The 22,523-nt window shown below is 48.9% G+C and overlaps 1 protein-coding gene across 2 annotated transcripts in view; it reads left to right on the forward strand.

The window, feature by feature from the left end:
• Positions 1-4,028: 4,028 nt before the first annotated feature.
• Positions 4,029-22,523, forward strand: part of TUB (TUB bipartite transcription factor) — a 76,333-nt gene continuing 57,838 nt past the window's right edge. The window contains exon 1 of one of the 2 annotated variants that reach the window (XM_016147399.2): positions 4,029-4,202. In XM_016147399.2, coding sequence (XP_016002885.2) covers positions 4,036-4,202 — 167 coding nt within the window. In that variant the 5' untranslated portion in view covers positions 4,029-4,035. The remainder of the gene's footprint in view (positions 4,203-22,523) is intronic. The other variant, XM_016147403.2, reaches the window with a different exon arrangement.

Below are 22,523 nucleotides of genomic sequence, written 5' to 3' on the forward strand. Positions count from 1 at the left end.
ATAGTTTAATGCATGTACTATATTCTAAGTATTGGGGACACACTATACATCAGTTGATAGTTTAATGCATGTACTATATTCTGAAGAACACTGACCCAGTCCAAAGTTTCATCCCAAAGCTGGTTCCTTAGCTGAGCCTTTAATAGGCATTCTCACTTTCTACCCTTTGTTTCCAGGTAATGAAGTATATGGCAAGACCCCTTCTCATACAATATTGCCAGGCATCCTTTACCATAAAATAGACCTTTCAACTGAGACTTCACTATGCAGGTTCTCGAGTTGATAATTACAGCCTATAAGCCACCAGAAAAGCACTACAGACATAGAAGATAAATCCATATTCTGAAAAGGTCTCAGTTCCAGTAAAGACACAGTGCTACCCTATCCAGGGTAGAAAGAGTCTGATGTAAGCGACTTCCCACCAAGTGCTGAGGCATTCTCAAGGAATGAGGATCCAGCCTCTGTGACTGCAGATGAGCAGACTGAAACAAATACTCATGCACAAGTGATTTATTAAGGAAGTTTCTCAGTGGTGTGATCATGAATGATTAACAACTGGCTCTCTGGAAAGAAAATTGAAAAGCCTCAATTCATAGCATTTGCCAATTTCCATGAATACTCTGTGGTGAATGCTTCCACCATGGCCAATTTAAAGCTACCAACAAGACATTTCTGAACGTGGAATTAAGAAATGCAAACAATTGGCTCTTGGTACTAGCCAGCTCCAGAACATCGCTGAAATGCTGCTACAGGAGACATGGAAAGGAGCAGATGGAGGAGGACAAGAAATGGGAAGTGAAGCAAGAGTGTGATCTCAAAGTCCCATGGAGGTTAGAGTCAACCTGATCCCATGGGGAGACTGGAGTACAGGTTACACCCAAGGCAAGGATGCTGTACTTTCATATTGTCAGGGGTTAGGTAAGGGCCATCCAGAGTGTAAGTAAATTCCTAGGTACCTACTGCAGTTTGTATGGGTTAGCAAAGTGGCCCCAACAGTGTGAAGGCAGTCTGCGGAAGTAGAGGTAAAGGTGTTGAGTTTTAGAAGTAAAACTACATCAAAGCTGTTGGTGAAAGTGGAAGGTGGACTGGACACACAGAAGATTAATATAAAGGGAACCAAAAGATCTGAGTGAAGCATCAATGTCTGCTACACCATCTCACTTACTGTAGGCTATCACCATATCCAAGCTTCAACGGGAGGGGGCGACCACAGCAAATGTATTAGACCCGGGTCCTGGTGTCCTGAGTCACAGGAGGGTGCTCCCGGGTCAATAAGCTCTCCACATCTAACCTTTTGTTCCCTCTCCAGCCGCCTCCCTCCTGAACATCTTCAAGATTGGCTCCTATATTTGTTCTCTCTGCGCTTACTACTACTACATTGTATCAGACAGGGTTCAAGCCAAGAAGCGGAACCCTCTCTTTTAAAGAGGACAGAGTCCTTTGTCTATCTTTGGGTGATGTGCATTTCCCTTTTAGATGAGTCATACTCCCCTTTTGATATCAAGTAGCTTAAATACTGAGAGGAAAGTTCGATTACTATTTACACGTATGGTATTAGATAGTAAGGGAATAGGAGAGAAGGAAAAACATTGCTATATATATGTGTGTATATATATACACGTATATATACATATATGTATATATACGTGTATATATGTATGTATATGTATACACGCACATATATATATATATATATATTTTTCATATCGGGGGAGGAATAATTCTACCAGAAAATGAGGCTTAGCATAATTTAGGGGTTCAAGGCCCCCAACTTTATCAAAATCTGCTCATGTGTTCCCATACCAGTTTTCAGGGCTGCAGTGAAAGCTCCTTCTTAGCTTCTACGATCTCTGCTCTTCCAGGATGTCTGGGATGTAGCTTTCCTAAAGCTTTCAGTCCTGGCTCAGGACACCTGTCCTTGGGCTTCTTATTTGTACTTTTAGGGGTGTCAGAATTTTCAGGTGGAAGGTTGGGAGCCCAGTACACTTGCTATTGGCTCTTATAGCTATAGAGTTCTTTTATACCAACTACCTCATTCCCTGGTGAGGTAGAATGTATATTTATTACTACTGCCTCCAGTGGGCTCACCAAGGCAGGGTGCAGGGGCCTGGCATCCAGCACCCAATGTTGGCTTCAGGAGAGCACTACAATTGCTAGTGCTGAGCTAACCTAGGTTGGAGTGGAGTAATGCTGGAGAAGGACCTGCCTTCTTGAGGGAGTCCTTTCTTAGGTCCCATTGCCTTTCCATCAGTCCCTTGGAGAAAGGACATCTGTGGAGGCTTGTCTTAATAACATACAGGCCAGGAGTTGTGGCTTCTGGTTCTGCAGTGTCTGTGGGAGGTGCCACAAATTCCATACATTCTCCAGATAGGGAAGCTCACCCCTCACCCCTTCCCAAACAATGAAATAAGGCTTCACACACTTGCAACAAGTTGATTTTACCATCCTGAGGTCATGGCCATGCGAAGAGTCTCACTATCAAGGTGTAGTTCAGGAACAGGAGTTCTATTTGGGAGTCAGTCTGTAAACCACAATGGAGTAACAAGTGTCTGCTTGCTATCTAATGCATCTTACTGATGACTGGCCCTTGGTAAATACTGGTTAATGATGCATTTAGGCAGCTCTGAGGGCCATGGAAAAACCAGTCATTGCAGAGATGGTGGCAAACTCCAAAACTATTGGGACCAGAAACTTATGTGAGAGAAGCTGGCTGGGGCCTGAGGACCCCGAGAAAACACATGCTCTCTGTAAGGAGAGCAGCCACTTCTCCTCTCTATGCTTGCCATGCTGAAGGCAGGCCCAGGCGTGCCAGATCTGTTAAATCTCCCAATTTTTAAGTGTTGTCAATTTAGTCAATGAAAAAAATCAAACTTGTACAGGACAAGCAAAAACACTTGTGGGCTGATTGTATCAGGTGCGCTGCCAGTTGCAAGACCTGTAACTAGGGTTAACAGGTAATTTCACGGAGTTGCTCTGATCAGCGTAGTTCAACCCCTACTACCCTGCACTCCACCTCCAGGGGACTTGGGCGCCTCCACATGCCTGGTGCTGTTGTGTTACCGCAGCCTCCCCACAACCGCACTGAAAGGTCCTTCTTAGGCTTCCAAGACCTCTGCAAGAAGATTATACCTGTAAATCCCCGCAGCTCAGAGTGGGGGAAGGGAAAGGAGAGGAAAGCGGGGCGGGGCAGACTGGAAGGCCAGCACCAGCTCTCTTTCCTCACCCAGCCCCACCTGGCGGACCGGGTTCTCTTTAGCTTTCCCTTGGGCCACCCTCGCCCAGGTGTAGACAAAGAAGACGCTCTCTGCTAATTGAGCCAACACAGCTGGATTTAATGAGGCGAATGCATGAAGGAAAATAAACAGAAATGGATGGCCTAAAAACGAGAATGTTTACAGAGCTTGGTCCTTGGAATCTAAGGAGGGCACAATACGCTAAATTGGGCCAAAGGAATTCAGTAGAGGAGGAGGGAGGGAAAAATGGGTTTTCACTTGGAGGGAGGAGAAGGCTGAGTCCCGACAGTTTTAGGAGGACTCCGGTGGTGAAAGGACCTCCATAGGGGGTAGGGGGTGGGGAGCAGAAAGGAGGGGAAAACCTTGAAATTCTGGAGCTAGGTAGTCCCATTCCTGAGGAGGGTGGCAATTGACAGTGGAAGGTTGGAGGAGGTGAATGGATAAAGGCCCCCCACACACACTCCAGAAAGGAGAAAGCATCTCTGCAAAGCGGACTTCACTAAGGGGAGCGTAACCCAGACTGGGGAGGGGGGGGAGGGGTGGGAACCGACAGCCTCTTAGCAGTCCCTGTCCCGGGAAGGTTTGAAAACACCGTGCCCTAGCGACGCCGGAAAAGATGGAGCGGTTGCCATGGCGACGTGGAGCACACACGAGAAATAAATAAATAAGCAGTCGGGTCTACAGCAGCCGCGCCCCCGCGGGACTCAGCGCGGGGGAGGGGGCCCCTCGGGCCCGGGTCCCCGCAGCTTGCGCGTCCCCGCCATTGGCGAAGCCGGGGGGGGGGTCACCCCCTCGGGGGGGAATGGTACAGTCCTCCGCCCGCGCCCCGGCCGGGCCGGCAGCGAGCGAGCGCCCAGCCCCGCGCAGCCTCTGCCGCCGTTCGCGGAGCCCGGAGCGGAGCGGGGAGGCGGCGATGGAGGGAGTCAGCAGCCACCGGACCCTGTCCTACAGCCGCTGGAGCTACGACAGGTAGGGCGGCCGCCCGGAGGATGGGCTCCGCGGGACCCCTCCAGGTGGCCCTGCGTGGGCGCTCGTCGATATAGCACTTACGCGGGAGAAACCCGGCAGGTGGGGAGCGCGCAGACGCCCCCAGGCCGACTCGGACCCTTGAGCATCCACGACGTCGGTACTGAGAGCCTCGGGTGTCTGAAACCCGAGCGTAGCTAGGGTGCCCTCACAGCTGCCTGGGAGAGCTGTCGGAGCAGGACATGTGGGGGGTAGGGGGGACATTGGGACCCGCGAGCTGACACCACCTCCCACCCCACCCTGCCCTGCGGCGTCGGTGGGCGCTGGAACCGCGCGCAAGAGCGCAGAGAGGTTGCGGGGTTGCAGGGTGGGTTGGGGCGAGGGCGGGGCGCCCCTGAGTTTCAGGCCAGCCCCCCTGGGCACCGCCGCCCGAGTCTGCGCCCCGTGGGACCCTCGGCAGGGAGACGGAGAGCCCCGGGTTGAGCGCTGCTAGCCCGCCCCGCGAGGATGCGAAGCTGCTGCCCGCGTGGGCGGTTTGGAGCCGCGCCGCCCACGCATTGATCTTGGAGGAAGGAATCATCCTTCCTGGTGATATGAGGAAAAATAAGGACAACAGACTGAGTTCGTCATGAAGCAGAGTAGTTTTATCCCGAGATATTGTCCTTCCTATCCTTTTTTGGTGTGTTAACTGCCATCCCTCTTTTAAAAATGAAACCATAAGGATAGTAGCAGATTTTTGTTGTTTTTAGGGTTAGTAACCCCATGTCGGTCTCCAGAATTCTGGAGTTAATTTTATTTGGCTTTAAATAAACCATTTATAGATTAGTAAAAGCTTAAATACTTTGCATAATAATTTCAGTACAGTATCTGGGAAGGTAAGCTTTCTTATCCATGGCGCTAAGTGGTGAGGGCTGGAAGAGAAACTTCATTAACCCCGTTGCTCTCACCTCTCTGAAGATCTACGTCCTTCCCCTTCACTCTACTAAAAACCTTCCGCGTCTCTGGTAGCACTCCTTTTCGGAGATGCAGAGGAACAGGTGTTTCTCCTGCCCCAGGCTAATTCCCCTTGGAGCCCTCCTTGGCCTCCCATTGATCCCACCCCACCTCTCTTCTCCATCCTCACCTCCTCCCCCTTTACTGGCGATCTCTCCTCAGCCTGTAAACGTGCTCGTTTGTCCTGTCTTCCTCCTTAAGATGAGTGAGCCTGGGCCACCTCTTTCTTTGCTCTTACTGCCTTCTTGGTGGAAAAATTTTCTAGTTAACCCTTCACTACACAATACTAGCAATCTGCTTGTTGTCACCTCACATTCCCAGGGACCTTGCCGTTTTGAAAAAGCAGTGCTCTCTATGGAGAGGAACTCTAAAATGATTGGAATATTAAACTCAAAGTAGCAAGACCTTTAAACCCGTGTTCTGATTCCAAATCACATTCTTTCATTTGTTCAAAAGACAATGTATTGAGTGCATACTATGTGCTGGGCCTTGGAGGTGAGCTAAAAAGACATAATCCCTTTCTCTAGATGAGCTCACAGTCTAGATTCTATTAGAAATGAGTGGTAGTGTATGCCAAAGGTCGAATACATATGTAGGAGGAAAATTTTTAATTGAGATACTTCTATATAGTACCTAAACTTTTTTTCCTGAGAAAATAAATAAAAGCAGCTGTTAGTAGTTAACCATCACTTTCCAATCCTGTTCTATTGCTTTTGCCTCCATCACATCTTTGAGCCTGGGAAACCTCTCTTTTTGAGATCCCCATCAAAGTTTGCCTCTCTGCCTCCCCATTCCTGGGGAACCCTTGACCTTATTTGTTTGTATTTCCTAAAATTTTATGTAAGTGTAATCATTCATTATGTACTTTTTTTGGTCTGGCTTTTTTCATGCAGTGGAGTTGTTTTGGTATTCTTTCATGTTGCTTGAATTGGTAGTTATTTTACTTTTATTGCTGAATAGTGTTCCATTACATGGAGATACCATCGTTTGTTTATCCATTCACCTGTTGGTAGAAAGTTGAGTCGTTTTCACTTTTTGGCTATTACAAATAAATCTTTGTGACTGTTTGTGTACAAGTTTTGGTATAGACATACATTTTTATTTCTCTGGGGTAAATACCTAGGAGTCAACTGGCTGGATCACATGATAGGTGTACATTCAACTTTTTAAGAAGCAGTGTAACTTTTCCAAAGTGATTGTACCATTTTACATACCCAAGAGCATTGAATGAGAGTTCCAGTTCCTCTACATCTTTGAGACAACTTGGTATGTTCAGCCTTTCTAATTTCAGGTGTTTAGTGGTATAACATTGTGATTTTAATTTGCCTTTCCCTAATAACTAATGATATTAAGTATCTTTTCATGCACTTATTTGCCATACTTATCTCTTCTTTGAGAAAGTATTAATTGAAACCTTATCTCCATTTTTTTTATTGGGTTGTTTCCTTATTCTTCAATTTTAAGAGTTCTTTGTATATTCTGGATACATGCCCTTTATCAGATTTATGACTTGCAAATATTTTCCCCAAATCTGTGCCTTTCTTTTCATTCTCTTATGTATTTTGAAGAGCAGAAGTTTGTTGTAGTCCAGTTTATCAATTTGTTCTCTCATGGATTGTGCTTCTGGTATTATATCTAAGAAATCACTGCCTAACTAAAGTGACAAAGGTTTTCTCCCAGAAGTTTTCTAATTTTAGGTTTAACATTTTAGGTCTGTGCTCTATTTTAAATTTTGTATATAGTACGAAGGTCATTAAAAAAAAAAAGATATCCAATTGTTCAAGCACCATTTGTTGAAAGGACTCTCCTTTTTCTGCACCTTTATTGGGATCCATTGTCCTTATATATATTTCTATACTCAGTATTCTGCTCCTTTGATCTGCTTGACCTTCTTGACACCAAACCACACTGTCTTAATTACTGTAGCTTTGTAATAGGTTTTGAAATCAGGTTGTTCAGGACTTTCAACTTTGTTCTTTTTTTAACACCGAACACCCATTTATTAATCCACAGTTGTGAAGATCCCTTTCTTATTATTGCAGCATTTGTGGCCTTCCCCAGGGCCCAACTCCAGCTGAGAATAAAGCTACTTGGCAAGTAAAATCAAAAGGTTGCTGGGTAAGAATGAAGTCAAAACAAGGAGAAAGGAATCATTTGGAGAGTCTCTTTCACCCAAGCCCTGGAGAAACCAGGATGTTCTTTTTCAAAGTTGGTTTGGCTATACTAGGTCCTTTTCAGTTTCACATTAATTTTAAATGAGATTTTTCAGTTCTAAAAAAAAAAAAGCCTGCTGGATTTTGATTAGAATTGTATTGAATCTATCAATCAATTTGAAGAGAGTTGATTCTTAATATTGGACCTTCCAACCTATGAACGTGGTATATCTTTTTTTTAGATCACCTTCAGGTTCTCTCAGACGTATTTTATAGTTTTTAGTGTATACATTTTCCACCTCTTTTTGTCAGATTTATTGCTAAATATTGCATGTTTTCCAATGATATTGTAAATGGTACTTTTAAAATTTCACTGTCCACTTGTTCCTTGCTAGTGTTTACCAATGCAGTTGAGATTTTTTTGTGGTAAAATATGTATAACATAAAATTAGCCATTCAATGATCTCTAAGTGTACAGTTCAGTGACATCAATTACATTCACAATATTGTGTTACCATCACCACCATCTATTTCTAAAATTTTTTCATCACCTCAAACAAGAACTCTGTCCTCGCTAAAAAGTCATTCCTCGTTCATTCCTCTCCCCAGGCCCTTGTGACCTCTAATTTACTTGCTGTCTCCATCATTTGCCTATTGTAGATATTGTATATAAGTGGAATCATACCATATTTTTTCTTATGTGTCTGGTTTATTTCACTTAGCATAATGTTTTCAATGTTTGTCCATGTCATAGCAGTATGAGAACTTTATTCCTTTTTTCACTGAATAATCCATTATGTGCATATACCACATTTTGTTTATTCATAAGTTCATTGATGGACACTGGTTGTTTCTGTGTTTTGGCTGTTCTGAGAATGCTGTAATAATATTATTGTGCAAATACCTGTTCCAGTCCTTGTTTTCAGTTTTTGGGGGTATATATCTAAGAGCTGAGTTGCTGGATCATATGGCAATTCTGTTTAGCTTTTTGAGGAACCACCAAACTGCTTTTCACAGCAAATGCATCATTTTACATTCCCACTAGCAATATATGAATATTCTCATTTCTTCACGTCCTCACCTGTTATTTTCTCTTTCTAAAATATTTTTACTATAGCCATCCTAGGATAGGTGAAATTGTTTCTTGTTGTGGATATGACTTGCATTTCCCTAATGACTAATGGTGTTGAGCATCTATTCATGTGCTTATTGGTCATTCATGTATCTTCTTTGGAGAAATAGCTATTCATGTCTTTCGCCCATCTTTTTTTTGTATTCTAACAAGCTTTTGCTTGATGTGAAACCTACATATGAAAAAAATGTGCAAGTCTTAAGTGACAGGCTTGGTGAGTACATTCTCTTGAACAGAAGCCCTTCTTGCCACTGCCCTCTGACATAAGAGTTACAACCATCCTGACTTCTAACTGCAGATACTAGTTTTGCTGATTTTTTAAACTTAATCTAAGAGTTCTAGATGCAATCTTTTGTGTTGTCATCCTTTTTTAGCTTAATAGCTGATTTATCCGTGTTTTTGCGTGCAGTGCAGTTTGTCCTTTCTCATTGCTATGTGGTATTCTACTGTATGAATTTATTACCACCATCTATTACACCGTGGTGGACACTTGTTACGATTCCAGGTTTTGGCTATTAATAGTGGACATTTTAATGCCTGTTTTTTCATCAATATTACTGGTTTGATTTTTTTCCAGCTTTATTGAGGTATAATGACACAGGAATTATAATATATATTTAAGGTGTACAACTTGCCTTCATATAGATGTGTGTCACATGCCATTGAGTCGACTCTTTATGCCAGTACCTCCCTGTTTTGATTGCTGCAGCTTTGCAATAAGTTTTGAATAGGAGAGAAGGGCAAGGAAGCAAGATATGATCTGTACTAAACATGTCTAGGGAGGGCTGGGACTCTCTAGGGACTGAGCCACTGAGGTGGCACAAAGTGAGCAGTAGAAAGAGCTTGAACTTTGATATTATACAGACCTGGTCTGAATCTCAGCTCTACCTCTTACTAGCTGTACAGGAAGAGAAAATCCTTACTGTTCTGGTTGATTGTAAAAATCAGATCTGCCACTTGTAAAAGTAAAAGAAACAAAGGCCAAATGGTTTAGAAGTGTATTAAATAGTTATTTAATACCCTTTAGTCTCAGCTTCCCTATCTGTAAAATGGAGGGTGATGATTATCTCATGGTGGAGGGTGAGAATTGAATGAGATAATGTTTGTGTACCCTTTCAGGTGGGCTGTGACTCAGCAGAAACAGACCACCCACATATCCACTGGGATTAGGTAAAGTGAAGTTCCTAATTTAACTGGCCTGGAGCTTATTGGAGACAAGGGGGTCATGTGGCCAGCAGGCTCTACAACATATCTTGGTGTAACTGCCTTCTAGCCCCTCGGTTCCCAAACAGTGGGCAAAGTTGCTAGTGATACTCTCTGCATAGATAGGTTTCTGTCAAGTTGAGAAAGTAGCCAAATTCTTTTTGTAAAGGTAGCCCTTTTGTGCAAAGGCATACGTTACCATTCTCAGAGAACTTGACACAAAATATGTGCTCTGTTTCCAAAAAATAGGCTCTGCTGGTGTTTGAACCTAACTCGATGCCAGCAAAATCACATCCTTTTGGCCCGGGTCTAGCTGGAATGGGAGGGGAAGCCAGAGTGAGTGTCTAGATGCTACTGAATGATGGCTATGGCTACTGTTTTCTAGAGTTCCAGGAAGTTGTTCCTGTTCCTTCTGAATGTTCAAACCACTTGTACATAGTACATGTGTGACCTTGGGAAAACTCCTGTAGTACTGTGAGCCTCCATTTCGTTGTCTTTAAAATAGACATAATAATATAACTATCTAATAGAGTCGTCAAGAGGATTAAATGTGTTAATATATGTAAGGCTTACTAAGTGTAGAGTGCTTGGGACAGAGTTTGGCACATAGTAAGTGCTATTTAATTGTTAGCCATTGTTATTATTACCTGGCCCATAGCAGGGTTCCTTCACTAATATCAGGACTTTTCTGTTCAACTGAATCTGAAAGTCAGGCCATTCTTAGATACGGAAATATGGGTGGTGACCCAGGCAGCCCTGCCCCAGGGAACTCAGGACCTCTGTGAGGGGAGTAGGTAGGAAAGTGGAGCAGGCTGAGATGTTTCAGGACCACATTTAGGAAGGCAGTTCAGGGACTGAAGAAGCATAACAAATATGGCTAGTGGGAATCAATGGGACCAGCTGGATGAGAGGGGCACAGTTATAGGACCTCCAGGCCAAGGATGAGAAGCAGAGTCAGATGGGGACTTGGAGGCTGGGACCTTAGCCAGTACCTGAGGCATGGGTGGCAAGGTTCAGCTTCTCCAAGAGGGACTGGGCCTTTAGTCCCAAAGGGAGGGTTCATGGGTAGATCAGGACACTGGAACAGACCCCTGTCTCAGGACTTGGACCTGTGCCCCAGCTTTTGGGGGATCACCATGTAGGCATCTGAGGAACAAGCCAGCTAACTCCAGTCTTGACTGTTGATGAATCAGGATCAGTAGAGAAGCTGGCAGGGACTGGGCAGCAGAAGGGCAGCCGGGCCTGGAGGCAGCCAGGCTGACCACCGTGGCATGTAGGTTCATTTAACAACTTATTCTGCGATAAGGAGGTGATGCTTTCTCTCCTGTATCCTGGGTTTTGTGAAGCAGGGAGACGTGCTGGAAAGAGCACTTGCGAAGGGAGCTAGGAGTCCAGGATTTGATTCTGGCTGCCCATTAATTCCCATCCTGGATCTGGGCAAGTCATTGTCTCTCTGGGCATGTTTCCCTTGAAGCTGTAGAGGCGGACTGGTTGACTGAGCACTCTTGTAGTTCCAGGATTCTGTGAGTATAGGACCTGTGGCCTCAGTGTGTGTTCTGTGATTGGAAAGGCCAGGGTGCAGGGTTGAGAACAGGGCAGGCTGGGATTGGAGGCCCTGCCTATGACAGTGCAAGCTTAGGGACTCTTGGCAGGGGCAGCTGGGGTAACCACGAGACCAGTGATTAGGAGCCTTGCTTTGTTGCAGAGCTTTTGGAATATAGCTACTCCTCTTTCATTGGATTTCTAGTAGTACAGGACCAAGACGACCAGACTGAGTAGGGCAAATGAGACTGGTGGTACCGGAGTCAGTGGAGGAATAGCTCTGGAGGAAATGGGGGTGGTCTATCACTTATGTAGCTGGTGTGATTGGGACTCAGGGTGATCACAGGGTGGGGAGAGGTGTCAGTCATAAGGTGAAGCAAAGACTTCTAGACTCCTTTGCGACTTGTCCACACGGAAGTTTCCCAGGTAGTGTCACTGGATGCCTTCAAGCAAAAGCAGGAAGACCTTGGAGCAGGGACATCATATTGGTGACCAAAGCTGGAAGGAAGGGCCAGCTGTGCCCACAGTCTAGAGAACTATTGTCAAGCGGGGTCTTATAGGCACCCACTGATACCTAATACCTTCATTCTGAAAAATCCTGTGCCTTCATTTAGAGAAGAGCCACCTGAGCCTTGGTCCCATGTGGGAGAGAGACCCTGACCCAGCCTGTGCTTGGAAGAGAGGCACCTTTTCTGTCCATGCTGAGCAGTATGGGCTGTCTGAAGTTGGAACAGTTAGATCTGCTCTGAGGTGGGTGTTCCCAATCAGCCCCACTCTGAGGACTTGGGCAGGTGTTCTAGTCTTCTTTGTTTCTTTTGAACAAAGAAAATCCTAGTTTTGTTTGGGGGTATGAATATGGGGGTCTGTCAGTGAGTACCAGACTAGGTTGTGGGGAAGTCAGCAGGCTTTAGAGAAGAGCCTGTCCATGTAGTCAGCTTTCTGCAGGTGAATGCTGCTAGAGAACAGGTGTAGCTCACTGACACTTAGTGTCAGAATGAGAGGCACAGAGTTCAGGTCAGGGGGAGGAGGGCCCAGCATCTGGGAACCCAGGATTATCTTCTTAACAAGGTCACATTCCTCAGTAAAGACCTAATCCCAACCTGGGTGTGTCTCTGTGCCCTCAGCACTGCAGACCAAGAGGGTACTGCCTTTGCACCCACACTCCCTCAACCGTCTGGTTCGCTCTGGGCGGGACTTTCTGGGTGGTGCTTCCTCTCCATCACCAAGTGTCAGTGATGGCTTGGGCTCCTCTGGGAGAAGGCTTCCTTGACTGTGTTTCCCTGTGTGTGCAGCTGAGTGTGTGCAAAGTAGATCTAGGATATGTGCGTGTTGTGCCAAGATGTGTGTGCACCACTAAGTGTATATTGATGAGGCTGTGCACTTTTGCAGTGGGGTTTGTCCCACCAAGAGTGGGTGTGTGCTGAGTGGTGTGTAACTGAGTGAAGGCTGGTGGGCTGGAGAGAATTGACTGTGTGTGTGTGTGTGTGTGTGTGAGAGAGAGAGAGAGAGACAGACAGACAGACAGACAGAGAGACAGAGACAGAGGGAGAGAGACAGAGGGAGAGAGACAGACAGAGAGACAGAGACAGAGGGAGAGAGACAGAGAAAGAGCAACAGAGAGAGAGAGAGAGAGGCAGAGAGAGGCAGAGAGAGAGAACTGGCCAGCTGCCTGCCTCCCTCTTTGTCCCTGTGCCAAGAGGGGTGGGTTGGGAACTGAAGAGGAGGGACACACTTCCTCATCCCCTGGCCCAGGACAAGGCCCCAGGCACTGGAGGGGTCCTTAAATCATGGGGCTGAAAGGTACCTGTGTGACCTTGGAGGTGAGCTGGGGGCACACTCTTCCCTGCTGTTGGGCCCATCCCAAAAGCATTGGGAGCTGGGACCCTGTGCCACCTCCGAGGGGCTCTGGGGCAACCCGGGGCGCATCAATGTTGGATGAGCCAGCAGTGCCTCTGCGCAGCCCTTGATACCATCTTCCCTGCTCTCACTTCTAGTGTAACTGGAGAGCCCAGAGACCAGTCCGAACCTGCGACTCCTGATCTTCTCGCAAAGGCGCTGCCTGCGGGGGGCCCAGAGCTGGGGTGGAGTGGCTGGTCCAGGCTCCGGTGGTGTGTCCTGGGACAGGGTGGGGGCCGGCTGGCCCAGCCTCCCGGGGCGGAGGTCGGTTCCAGCCTGGCCTCTCCTGGGCCCCTGGGTCCCGGTGCTGGGTTACACCTCCTCCCCCCTCGGGCCACCTTGTCCTCTCTGGGGTGTCATCTGTCTGGTGGCCTGCCCTTGGGGCAGTTCAGTCCCATCCCCCGGCCCGCCTTTGGGGGTTTCCTGCTTGGAAAGGGGCTGGAGGGGCATCATCTGGACCGGGAGAGATCCCTGCCTCATAGGAAGGGGAGTAGCTGCCGCTGCGCAGAGCCTCCCACTGCAGGTGAGTGTCAGCGCCCTGAGTGTGGGTGGGGGGGGGGGAAACGAGAGAGGGATGACTGAGATCTGCGGTCCGGTCCCCGTGGCCAAGCTTCTGACCACCCTGACCTGTTTTCCTGCAGTCCCTTGTGACACCACCCCCAACCCTGCTCTAGGAGGCAGCTGTGAAGTGGGCCAGTAGTCCCTTGAGCATCTGGTACTTGTTGGCAGTCTATGGGATGAAGTTATTAATGGGCCGTGGTCTTATGGTGGAGCATGGACAGCCAGTCAGCAGGGTAGCGAGTTTGGATTAAATAGGCAAATTGTGGCCCACTGGGCTGGCAGCCTGTGTTTGTAGGTAGTTCAATGGAACACATGGTCACCCACTCATTTATTTACATATGGTCTATGGTGGCTTTCACACCTCAGAGTTTTCACGGCCTCGGAGTTGAGCACAGGTCTGTCTGCGAGTTGTAAATATTTACTGTCTTGGCCCTTTAAGAAGATGTCTGCCCCTCACTCAGATAGTCCTCAGTGTTTGCTCCCTACATGTGTCCATTCTCTTCTTCTCCCCCACACCCGGGCATATTCCCTTCCTCCGCCCTCTGCATCTCTCACATACCTGGCTTACCCCAGGCTGAGTGCCCTCCACACTTGGGCACTTTACTTTGGGGACCATTCACCACATATCACCTCACCACTCCTTTTTCTGGCAAGAAAAGAGAGTGATTGCAACAACAGGCATTGAAGAATCCATAGGGGATCTGAGAGCTGAGCCCCTACAACATCCGCGCCTGACCCCAAGACAAATGTGAGTCCTTTCCTGCAGTGAGTCCACAGGAGCAGAGTGCATTAGCGGCTGGTGAGCACTGCTTCCCTGGGTCCTCCATACCTATCACAGCACCTGAGAGGCTGAGCAGGCCAGTTCTGGATGTGGGCTTCCTGTCACCTCTCTCCATGTACCAGTCCAAGAGCAGGTGACAGAGCTGAGGTCCCAGCGAAGTAGTGTGGAGACATAGTTGAAGAAGCAGGTAATTATAGGGCACCGGGGGTAGGCCCCAGAGGGGCCTGGATGCTCCAGAGGCACAGCCCCTTCCCTGCGTGCTGCCCCAGCAGCTTCTGGACCCTGAGGCCCATTGTGCCCCTTTCTTCCAAGCCTTTGTGAACAAAGCCAAACCCCTTTTCTTGGTTCACCTTTGCACAGCTGAGTTCGGGGGTCTGTTTCAGAGGAAGGAGAGGAGCAGAGGGAAACCCAGGTCCTGAAGACAGAGCTGCATTACTGCTGTGCTGTCACTAGGTGGCACCCTCGAAGTGTCAGCTCCTGTAGGGGAGGGTGCTGAGAGTTCTGACACTTGCCCTCTGTTCACCTGTCCATTTCAGCCCGAAAGGCTATGATCACATACACTCTGAATCCCACCAGGCCTGACCAGCACTGTCTGCCACCTGAGAAGGCTGCTTCTGCCTCTGAACCAGCTTCCTCAGCTTAGGCCATTCCAGGAGCCTCCCAGCTTAACAGGAAACAGCTGTGGCTGGGCAAGGGTCCCATGCAGAGGCTTATAGGGCTGCACCAGTGTTGGGGAAGACAGCGCCCCCTGCATCCCCTCAGCAACTGCTCCTGACAGGGGCAATGTCCACAAGGGACCTCCACCCAGCCCAAGGTGGAGTGGACAGTGCGAGTGAGATCTGAGGTTTGGATTCCGTTTAGAGGCTGTGGAGGAGGATGAATGGGCTTCCCTCCCCGCTGCAGCTGCCAGGAAGAAGGCTGGGTGTTTGTTAGCTGTCTTCCAGTGAGTGAGCGAAGGCCAGGCCAGCTTGTGCCCTTGAGAAGGGGTCCCTTAAGGAATCCTCTCCCTGATGGGCTGACACTGACATGCAGGTGCCGTTTCCCTGCCTAGAATAGGCTCCAGCATAAGACTGGCATCACTCACTGGAGTAATTACTGGTTTGGGTTCGATTTCCATTCAAAACAGTAATCCCAGCCTGAGCCGGGTGTCAGATCTGAAGGTTGATTATTAGTAACACTTATCAACAGCCTCTCAGCTTCAGGCAATTACAGCTGATCTGCCATTCCCGCTCCCGATTGTGCAAAACTGCCAGCCTCTTCCCTGCCCGCCCCCTCCAATCCCCTCCCCTCTTCTCCCTTACCCTTCCCTCCTTCCCTTAGCAGCCAGCCTGAGAGAGGGCAGGAGATGGGAGCTCCCTTCTGAGTCACTGTCACCCCCATCAGTAGGGGGTCCATGTGCCTGCTAGGCACCTGCGATCCTCAATAGCAGCAATCTTCAAGTTGCAAAGTCTTATAAAACCCGAATCTGATTCTGTCAGAACTGAGAGGAATCCCTGCAGTTTACAGACAGGAACCCATGTCTCCTGGCTCCTTGTCACATGGTGCGTTTTCCACTGCATCAGGGTCCCTCTTGCAGCCTGACTCAGTCTGCCTCCCCCTCCAGGCCTGAGACTAGGTAAGGCAAGTGAGGCATTTATTTTAGATACAAAATTTAAGAGGCTCTCAAAAAGCTCAGTAATCCAGATAAATAATCTTTTTATGTAGTAATTTTTAAAAACCAAAATTAATGCAAAAACATTCATAATTATCAAAATCAAAATTTAGTAAAGACAAAGGGTCCAATCCTGGGTTGCAGGACTTGGCCCTACTTGCCTCGCCCTAATTCCAGCTCTGTAGGACCCTATCTTTGTTTAAAATGTTGCTAATTTATTGAGGGTATTTTTGCATTAATTTTGATTTACACATTATTTATCTTGATCACTGAGGGTTTTTGTTTTTGTTTTTTTGGCGCCTCTTTAAATTTTACACCCCAGGCAAGTGCCTTATTCAACTCACCTTAGTCCTGGCCCTGCTGTCCACCTCCCGTTGGGCCCTCCACCCTGCTCCCTTCAGTTGTCACTGTCTGCAGTCTCTGTTTAGAGGCTCAGCTTCTGTAGGAGCGGGGGCCCCACCGTGGGCTGTCCCCCCTGAATGCCCACTCTCCACTCTGTCACTCTGATCCTGCTTCATGCTCCATACGTCCAAGAGGACCTGCATGTTGCCATGGCAACTGCTGTGGTAATTGGAGGACAGAACATGCCGGGCTTGCTCTACTCGATAATCATGTCCAGCCAGGGCTGGATAAGCGCAGGCATACCTGACAGAGTCCCCGACGCATGAATCTCAAAGGAAGCGAAAGCATTGCTGGATGCATATGGAGATGGAGAAAATCGCATTTACCTGAATCAGTCCCAGGAAGAGGACAGCGTAAGGCTGATGGGACACTGTGATGATATGTTTGTGACAGAGGGTGGAACGCTGAAGTGAACGTGGATGCTGGCTAACCAGCCTGCTGCAGAGGGCGGGTGTGATTCACCGAAGGGCTTCTGTTTTGCTGAGCAGGATCTGTAAGCTGAGGCATACCTGTCACCGAAGAATGTCATTCCCTTGCCTCCCCTCCTCTGGCCATGCTCAGTTTGTCTGAAGGTTAAAAAAAAACATTTCAGAAAGATCCATGTCGAAGGGGTGACCAGGATGCCAAGTCACATGTGGGACTCGAGGCATTGTCATGTCAAGGTCCAGGCCTACGTCACTTGTCCATTCAGTGTCCCAGTGCTGGCCATCACAGTGGGAGGCCCACGGGTCTCAGGTAAAATGTGTGAGAAGCACTGCCTTTGCTGTTCTCTGTCATCTCCCTTATGAGGCCCTTACAGCACCACAGAGCGGGCACTCTGGCCACCCAGCCAAGCAGCAAGTCATTCGGTGCCTGCCCTGCCACCGACTGGGCCAATGAGTTCTTGAGTCTCAGTTTCCTCTTCTGGGAAATATCAATAATCCCTCCTTCAAAGGCTATGCTCACCATTAAAAGAGCTAACATATGTAAAAGTGCTCTGAAACTGCAAAGTGCTGTGACAGACTGGAGAGTCATATTCTGTAGGGCCCTGGAATACAGAACTAGAACCAAAGGGACGTGTGTTTGAGATGAAGGAGAAATTGCCAACTGCAGAGGTGGAGGGACCACTCTGGAAAGAGTGAGCACCCTGACGGTGGAAGTGTGCACACACAGGTTTCATAACCACCTGTCAATCAGCTTCGCTTCCAAAGGGCTTCCTGCCTTCGGAGGTGTGACCCTTGAGGGATCAGTCGATCCAGCCCTTGGGTTCCCCAATTCTTTTTACCTTCCTTCCTGAGTCCTCCCCCAGGGCAGCATATAGTTGAACCCCATGGCCAGCCAAGGTGAGGATAGGCCTCTTCGGAGGAAGCTAGCTTCAACTACAGTCAATATGGCTTTTTCCTAGTTCCCATAGATGCACTAGTGTATAAACCTGAGAACTTGGGCAGCAAGGGGACTAGGGAGGACGCTGCTTGAGGAAGTTCTGGCCTGAGTATTGGCTTTGAGATACCCTTTGACTCTGACTGCAAAGTTCCCTTCCACCCACAGCAGGACAGAAGACATCGGAGAGTTTAGGAGAGACAGGGATGAGGTCTCTAGTTCTAGGTGGGCATACACATATACTTCCCCACTTGGAAGCTGCTATGTGTGGTATGCCTGCACCTGTGATCCCTTCATGACGCCTTCCCCACGCTGGCTTTGGAGCTTTGAGGCTTGTGTTAAAGTGGAGAGAACAGCAATCTGATAGTTGGGAGACCTGGCTCTGACCCTTCCTTCCTCTGAGTCTGATTTTTCCATCTGTGACATGAGGAAAAGGGATGAGATGCCCTTCTCACCTGACATTTTGTGGTTCTTCTGTTTTCTGGAGGTCATGAGAGTTGACAGAATGGGCTTACCTTTGCCTTTTCCTTCCTGGCCACTTGTCGTCTCCCCCATATGTCTTTATCTGCCTGCTGGGAGAACGTAGGGGCCGAGGTCTCCAGAATCCAGGCAGAGTGGAGTGAGCAATGTTTGGTTTTATATCTAGGCATCATTTTCCCTTCAGAAACTGAAATTGAATCCCTAAGATGCCTAATTATTCTTCTAAGCACTCATGGAAAATCCGGGTACAAATTTTACAAGAGTGTGGCCAAGGATGGATAAGAAAGGGGAAGAAGTGAGGTTGGAGGTAGGGAAGAGAGGTGGAGGTGATACGACCCAGGAGTTAAAGTGAGCTCCTGGTAGTAGATGACGCTGGAGGAGCTGGCAGGACTTGGGCAGAGCACAACAGCTTAGATTCTGTCCTGAGGCAGTGGGGGGGGAGGGTCCCCAAGGGTTTAAGCAGGTTGGGAGACATAATTAGATTTGCATTTAAAACACAGCTCTCTCTGATGTCAGTTGGAGGACAGATTTGAGAGGAAAGAGTTGGAGGCAGAGCTATCCTGATGCCAAGATCTGGGCAGCCCTACCGAGGGTGTGGGTGGAGGGAAGGGGGTGGGTGCAATTGAAAGAAGCTCAGCAAGTGACTTCAGAAGTGCTTGATGGTTGTCTGCGTAGGCAGAGGAAGGTGGACAGGGAATGTGGAGCAGGAAGCAACAATGGCTCCTGGGGGGCTGGATGTGTTGCTTACAGAGACAGACTCACAGGAAGCCCCAAACTACATATGTCCATGTGAGGTGCTGTGGGACGTCCAGGGGAATATGTCCAGAAAGTAGGTAGACGGAGAAGTTTAGACTTAGGAGAGGGGTGGACACATGATGCAGGTGTGGACATTCTCAATGTAACAGTTGTAGGAGGTAAAATCCCATGAGAGGATAAGGTCACTCAGGTACACTGTATGTGGAGTGAGAGGACAAGAGGCTGAGGACATAGACAGGGAAATCCTAAATCCCCGCTCAGTCCTTCCAAGGAACAATGTACGTATCCCCAGGGACAGAGCCTGCTGCTGACTCCTAGCACAGGGCTGGCCACAGAGAGAGCATCAGTGAATTTGTCCTCTGGCTGTGATTCCTCCAGATGAGGCCTTTATCCTCAGTGCACCTGGCTCTGCCTGGGTTGCTATAGTAACCACAGATGCAGGAACACACAGTTTTGTTGCTATGGAAACGAGTGTTGGGAGTCCCTGAGTGGCATGGCCAGTGAGGCCTTGGGGTTTCAGTCTAGTCCTGAAGGGCTTCAGAGGGAGACCATGGTCAGCAGAAAGGGTTTCCATGTTCTAATGAACTGTTCTAATGTTCTAATTAGAACATGTTCTAATGACTGTTGCCACGGTGATGGAGAAAGACACCCGAGCGGCTTGTGCTAGTTTCAGGACTGAGCCCAGTGAGACAAAGAACTGCACCAGGCTCCAGGTGTTTGTGTGCAACCTGAACAGGCCCAGCCCCTAAACTGGCACCCATCCTCTGGCTACTATGGGGCCCAGGACCCCTCCGCTTTCTTTCTGGGTTTGCACCCTTTTGCCAAGACAGAGATTTTGTTCCCAGGAGGTACTCCCCGGCCCATGGGATCTCAGCATTCAAAGCAACACAGGAAACCTGGGCCCCTGAAACGGGGCCACCGAAGAGATCGGTAAGCACTCAACACCCCTGCCTTTAGCCCATGGACCCTACCTTGTATCCACTCCACACCCCTCCCCCCCCAATGACCTCATCCTCACCCCTTTGTAATTCCAAGGCCTTCCCTTCTGCATCACCACATGGGGTCCTACTGCCCAGTCCCTCCCAGAAACTCTGGCTCTAGACAGGTAAACAAGGAGGCTTAGTTCCTCTGCCTGCCCAGGATCTCATGGGGTTCCTCGACCATGGAGTGAGGCCTCTGCCCTTGGCAGCTCCACACTCCTGCCCTCTGCCTCTTCTGGAGGGCTGCTTCCAGCTTCCACCCCTGCCCCCGTGCTTCATTCCCACAGCTCTGGTCTTTACCGCCCTCATTCTGGGCTGCCTGCCTGCTGTCCTGGGCCCCACAGAGTGAGCACCTGACGGAAGTCCCTCCACCCTGATCCCACTTAACTCCCATCTGAAGCGGCTGAGACCGAGGCCCTGAAGGAGGCCTTGAGTGACCACGGTCTGGCCAGGCAAAGGGCAGGAATGACGAGGTGAGGCAACAAGGGCGTGGAGTCACCCCTGCTTTTCCTCCTCAGGAGAACAACCAGGAGGAAGTACTGGAAGGAAGGAAGGGAGATCGCTCGGTGAGCCGGCCGGGGAGGAGGGCGCGCTGGCTGGGAAAGGGCCATCCACAGGAGACTGTAGGGAGGTGGTGGGCAGAGCGTGGGCGGCTCAGTGGTGGACCCCATGTGTGCAGGGGGCTGTGTGTGTGAAATGGGGTCCTGGGGAGGGTGTGACCCCTCAGCGAAGTCTGCACTCAGTGTGGCTGTTGTGGCCTCAGTTCGCTCCTTCCGGATCCTTCTCTGGTCCTTTTGCCCTGACTCTAGCCAGGTGGGGCTGCTAAGGGGGCCCACAGTCCTGGGCTATCTGCTTCGCAGCCTGTCCTGGGACTCTCAGCCAGGCCTCCCTGGCTGAGGGAATTCCTTCCCACTATCCGAATACCCAGACTTGCATACCACCTGCCCCACTGGCATCCCTACGTCTTCTACAGTTGGGAGATGATGTGTCTGTCCCAGGACGCCTCAGCAGGGCCTCATTCATGCTCTACGGATGACAGGGTCCCTAGGATGTATTCGTTAGTCCAAAGGATGGGCAGAAACATCTGCCCTGTGAAGGAAGGAACTCAGCCCTGTGTGCAGATTACAAGGTGATGATGGGTCCCCCTCCCCAGCTGTAGTGTGGCTGCTGAGTGGCTGCTGACGGTCCCCAGCACCTGAGGAATCTGCCTGCTCTTCCAGGGACCAGGCCAGATAAACCAGGGGGCATCTGGGGCTCTGGTTTGCCCCATCATGGATATTGGTCCTGGGTTTCTCACGGGGTCTGTGGTGATGGGGTCCTTACAGCACTCAGGTATAGCCCATGGCCAGGACCTCCTGTCTTTCCTTTTCTATGTACAGCCTCAAACCAGGTTGACTTTTTAGCCTGAAGAAAATCTCATGGAAAAAAAAGATAGGAGGAGTGGTGTATCACTTGAGCCAACTTCAGAGGCTCTTGGGAGGGAGGAGGAAGAGAATGAAGGGTGCAGGTAGTGAACCCTAGGGGAATGACTCTGCCGCATAACTCTGATGAGGCTGGAAGACTTCAGCTCATCCGTTATCTGCAGCTGGTGCATTCTGAATGATGTCTTTTGCCTTTTGATGAGTCTCCTTCCTGCATCCACCACCCATAAATTGTCAAGGTTGCAAGAGTCTTTGAGATGCCACATCCAACCTCTTACTTAACAGGCAAAACCGAGGCCTCAGGGCAGGGTCACACTGCAAGTTCATGGCAGAATCAAGACTAGAAAGCAGGCCTTCTGCTCAAGGCTCTTTCTCTGCACCGCAGACCAGGGAACCAGCGTTGGCATGTGGGAGCCAGGAGCCTTGCTGGGAGTGAGTGGTCCTTTGGTTATGACCTTGCTTCATGTGAGTGGAGGCATACTATGGACTGTGTATCTATCTACAGGTGATGGCTGGCTGGCAGGGACTCCAGGCCATACTGGATTTCTGGGATGACTCATTTCTAGGACTTGGTGCCTCTCTACTTTACCCAGGGCCCCCCCCAAACACTACTATGGCTCTTCCACGTTGGAAGGCTCTGCCAGTACCCCTTAAAAATTGTATAATTCAAGATGATACCAACAAATGTGATGTTTCACCCACCGTGGCCAGTCCTGTGTGGGCACACAGAGCTGTCAGTAGATGGACAAAGGAAGTGAGGAGCCAGGCAGTGTCAGGGTTGAGAGCTGAGTTATAGGCACATATCCCCACAGGTTGGGGATATTCATTATTAATGGCAAAGTTAGATGGTCCAGCCATTTAGAGACAGCATTCCTTCTCTCCTCTGTATTTTCCTTGCCCTGCTTTCCTGGTTCCATCCATTGTAACTTAGTTAAGGAAACAAAAATACCTTGACTTTACAAACTCCTCTTTCTCCAGCTCTTCTCAACCCAGCCTGTTGAAACCAGAGTCCAT

This window comes from Rousettus aegyptiacus, unplaced genomic scaffold (genome assembly GCF_014176215.1).
Source record: "Rousettus aegyptiacus isolate mRouAeg1 unplaced genomic scaffold, mRouAeg1.p scaffold_m13_p_5, whole genome shotgun sequence".
Taxonomy (NCBI): domain Eukaryota; kingdom Metazoa; phylum Chordata; class Mammalia; order Chiroptera; family Pteropodidae; genus Rousettus; species Rousettus aegyptiacus.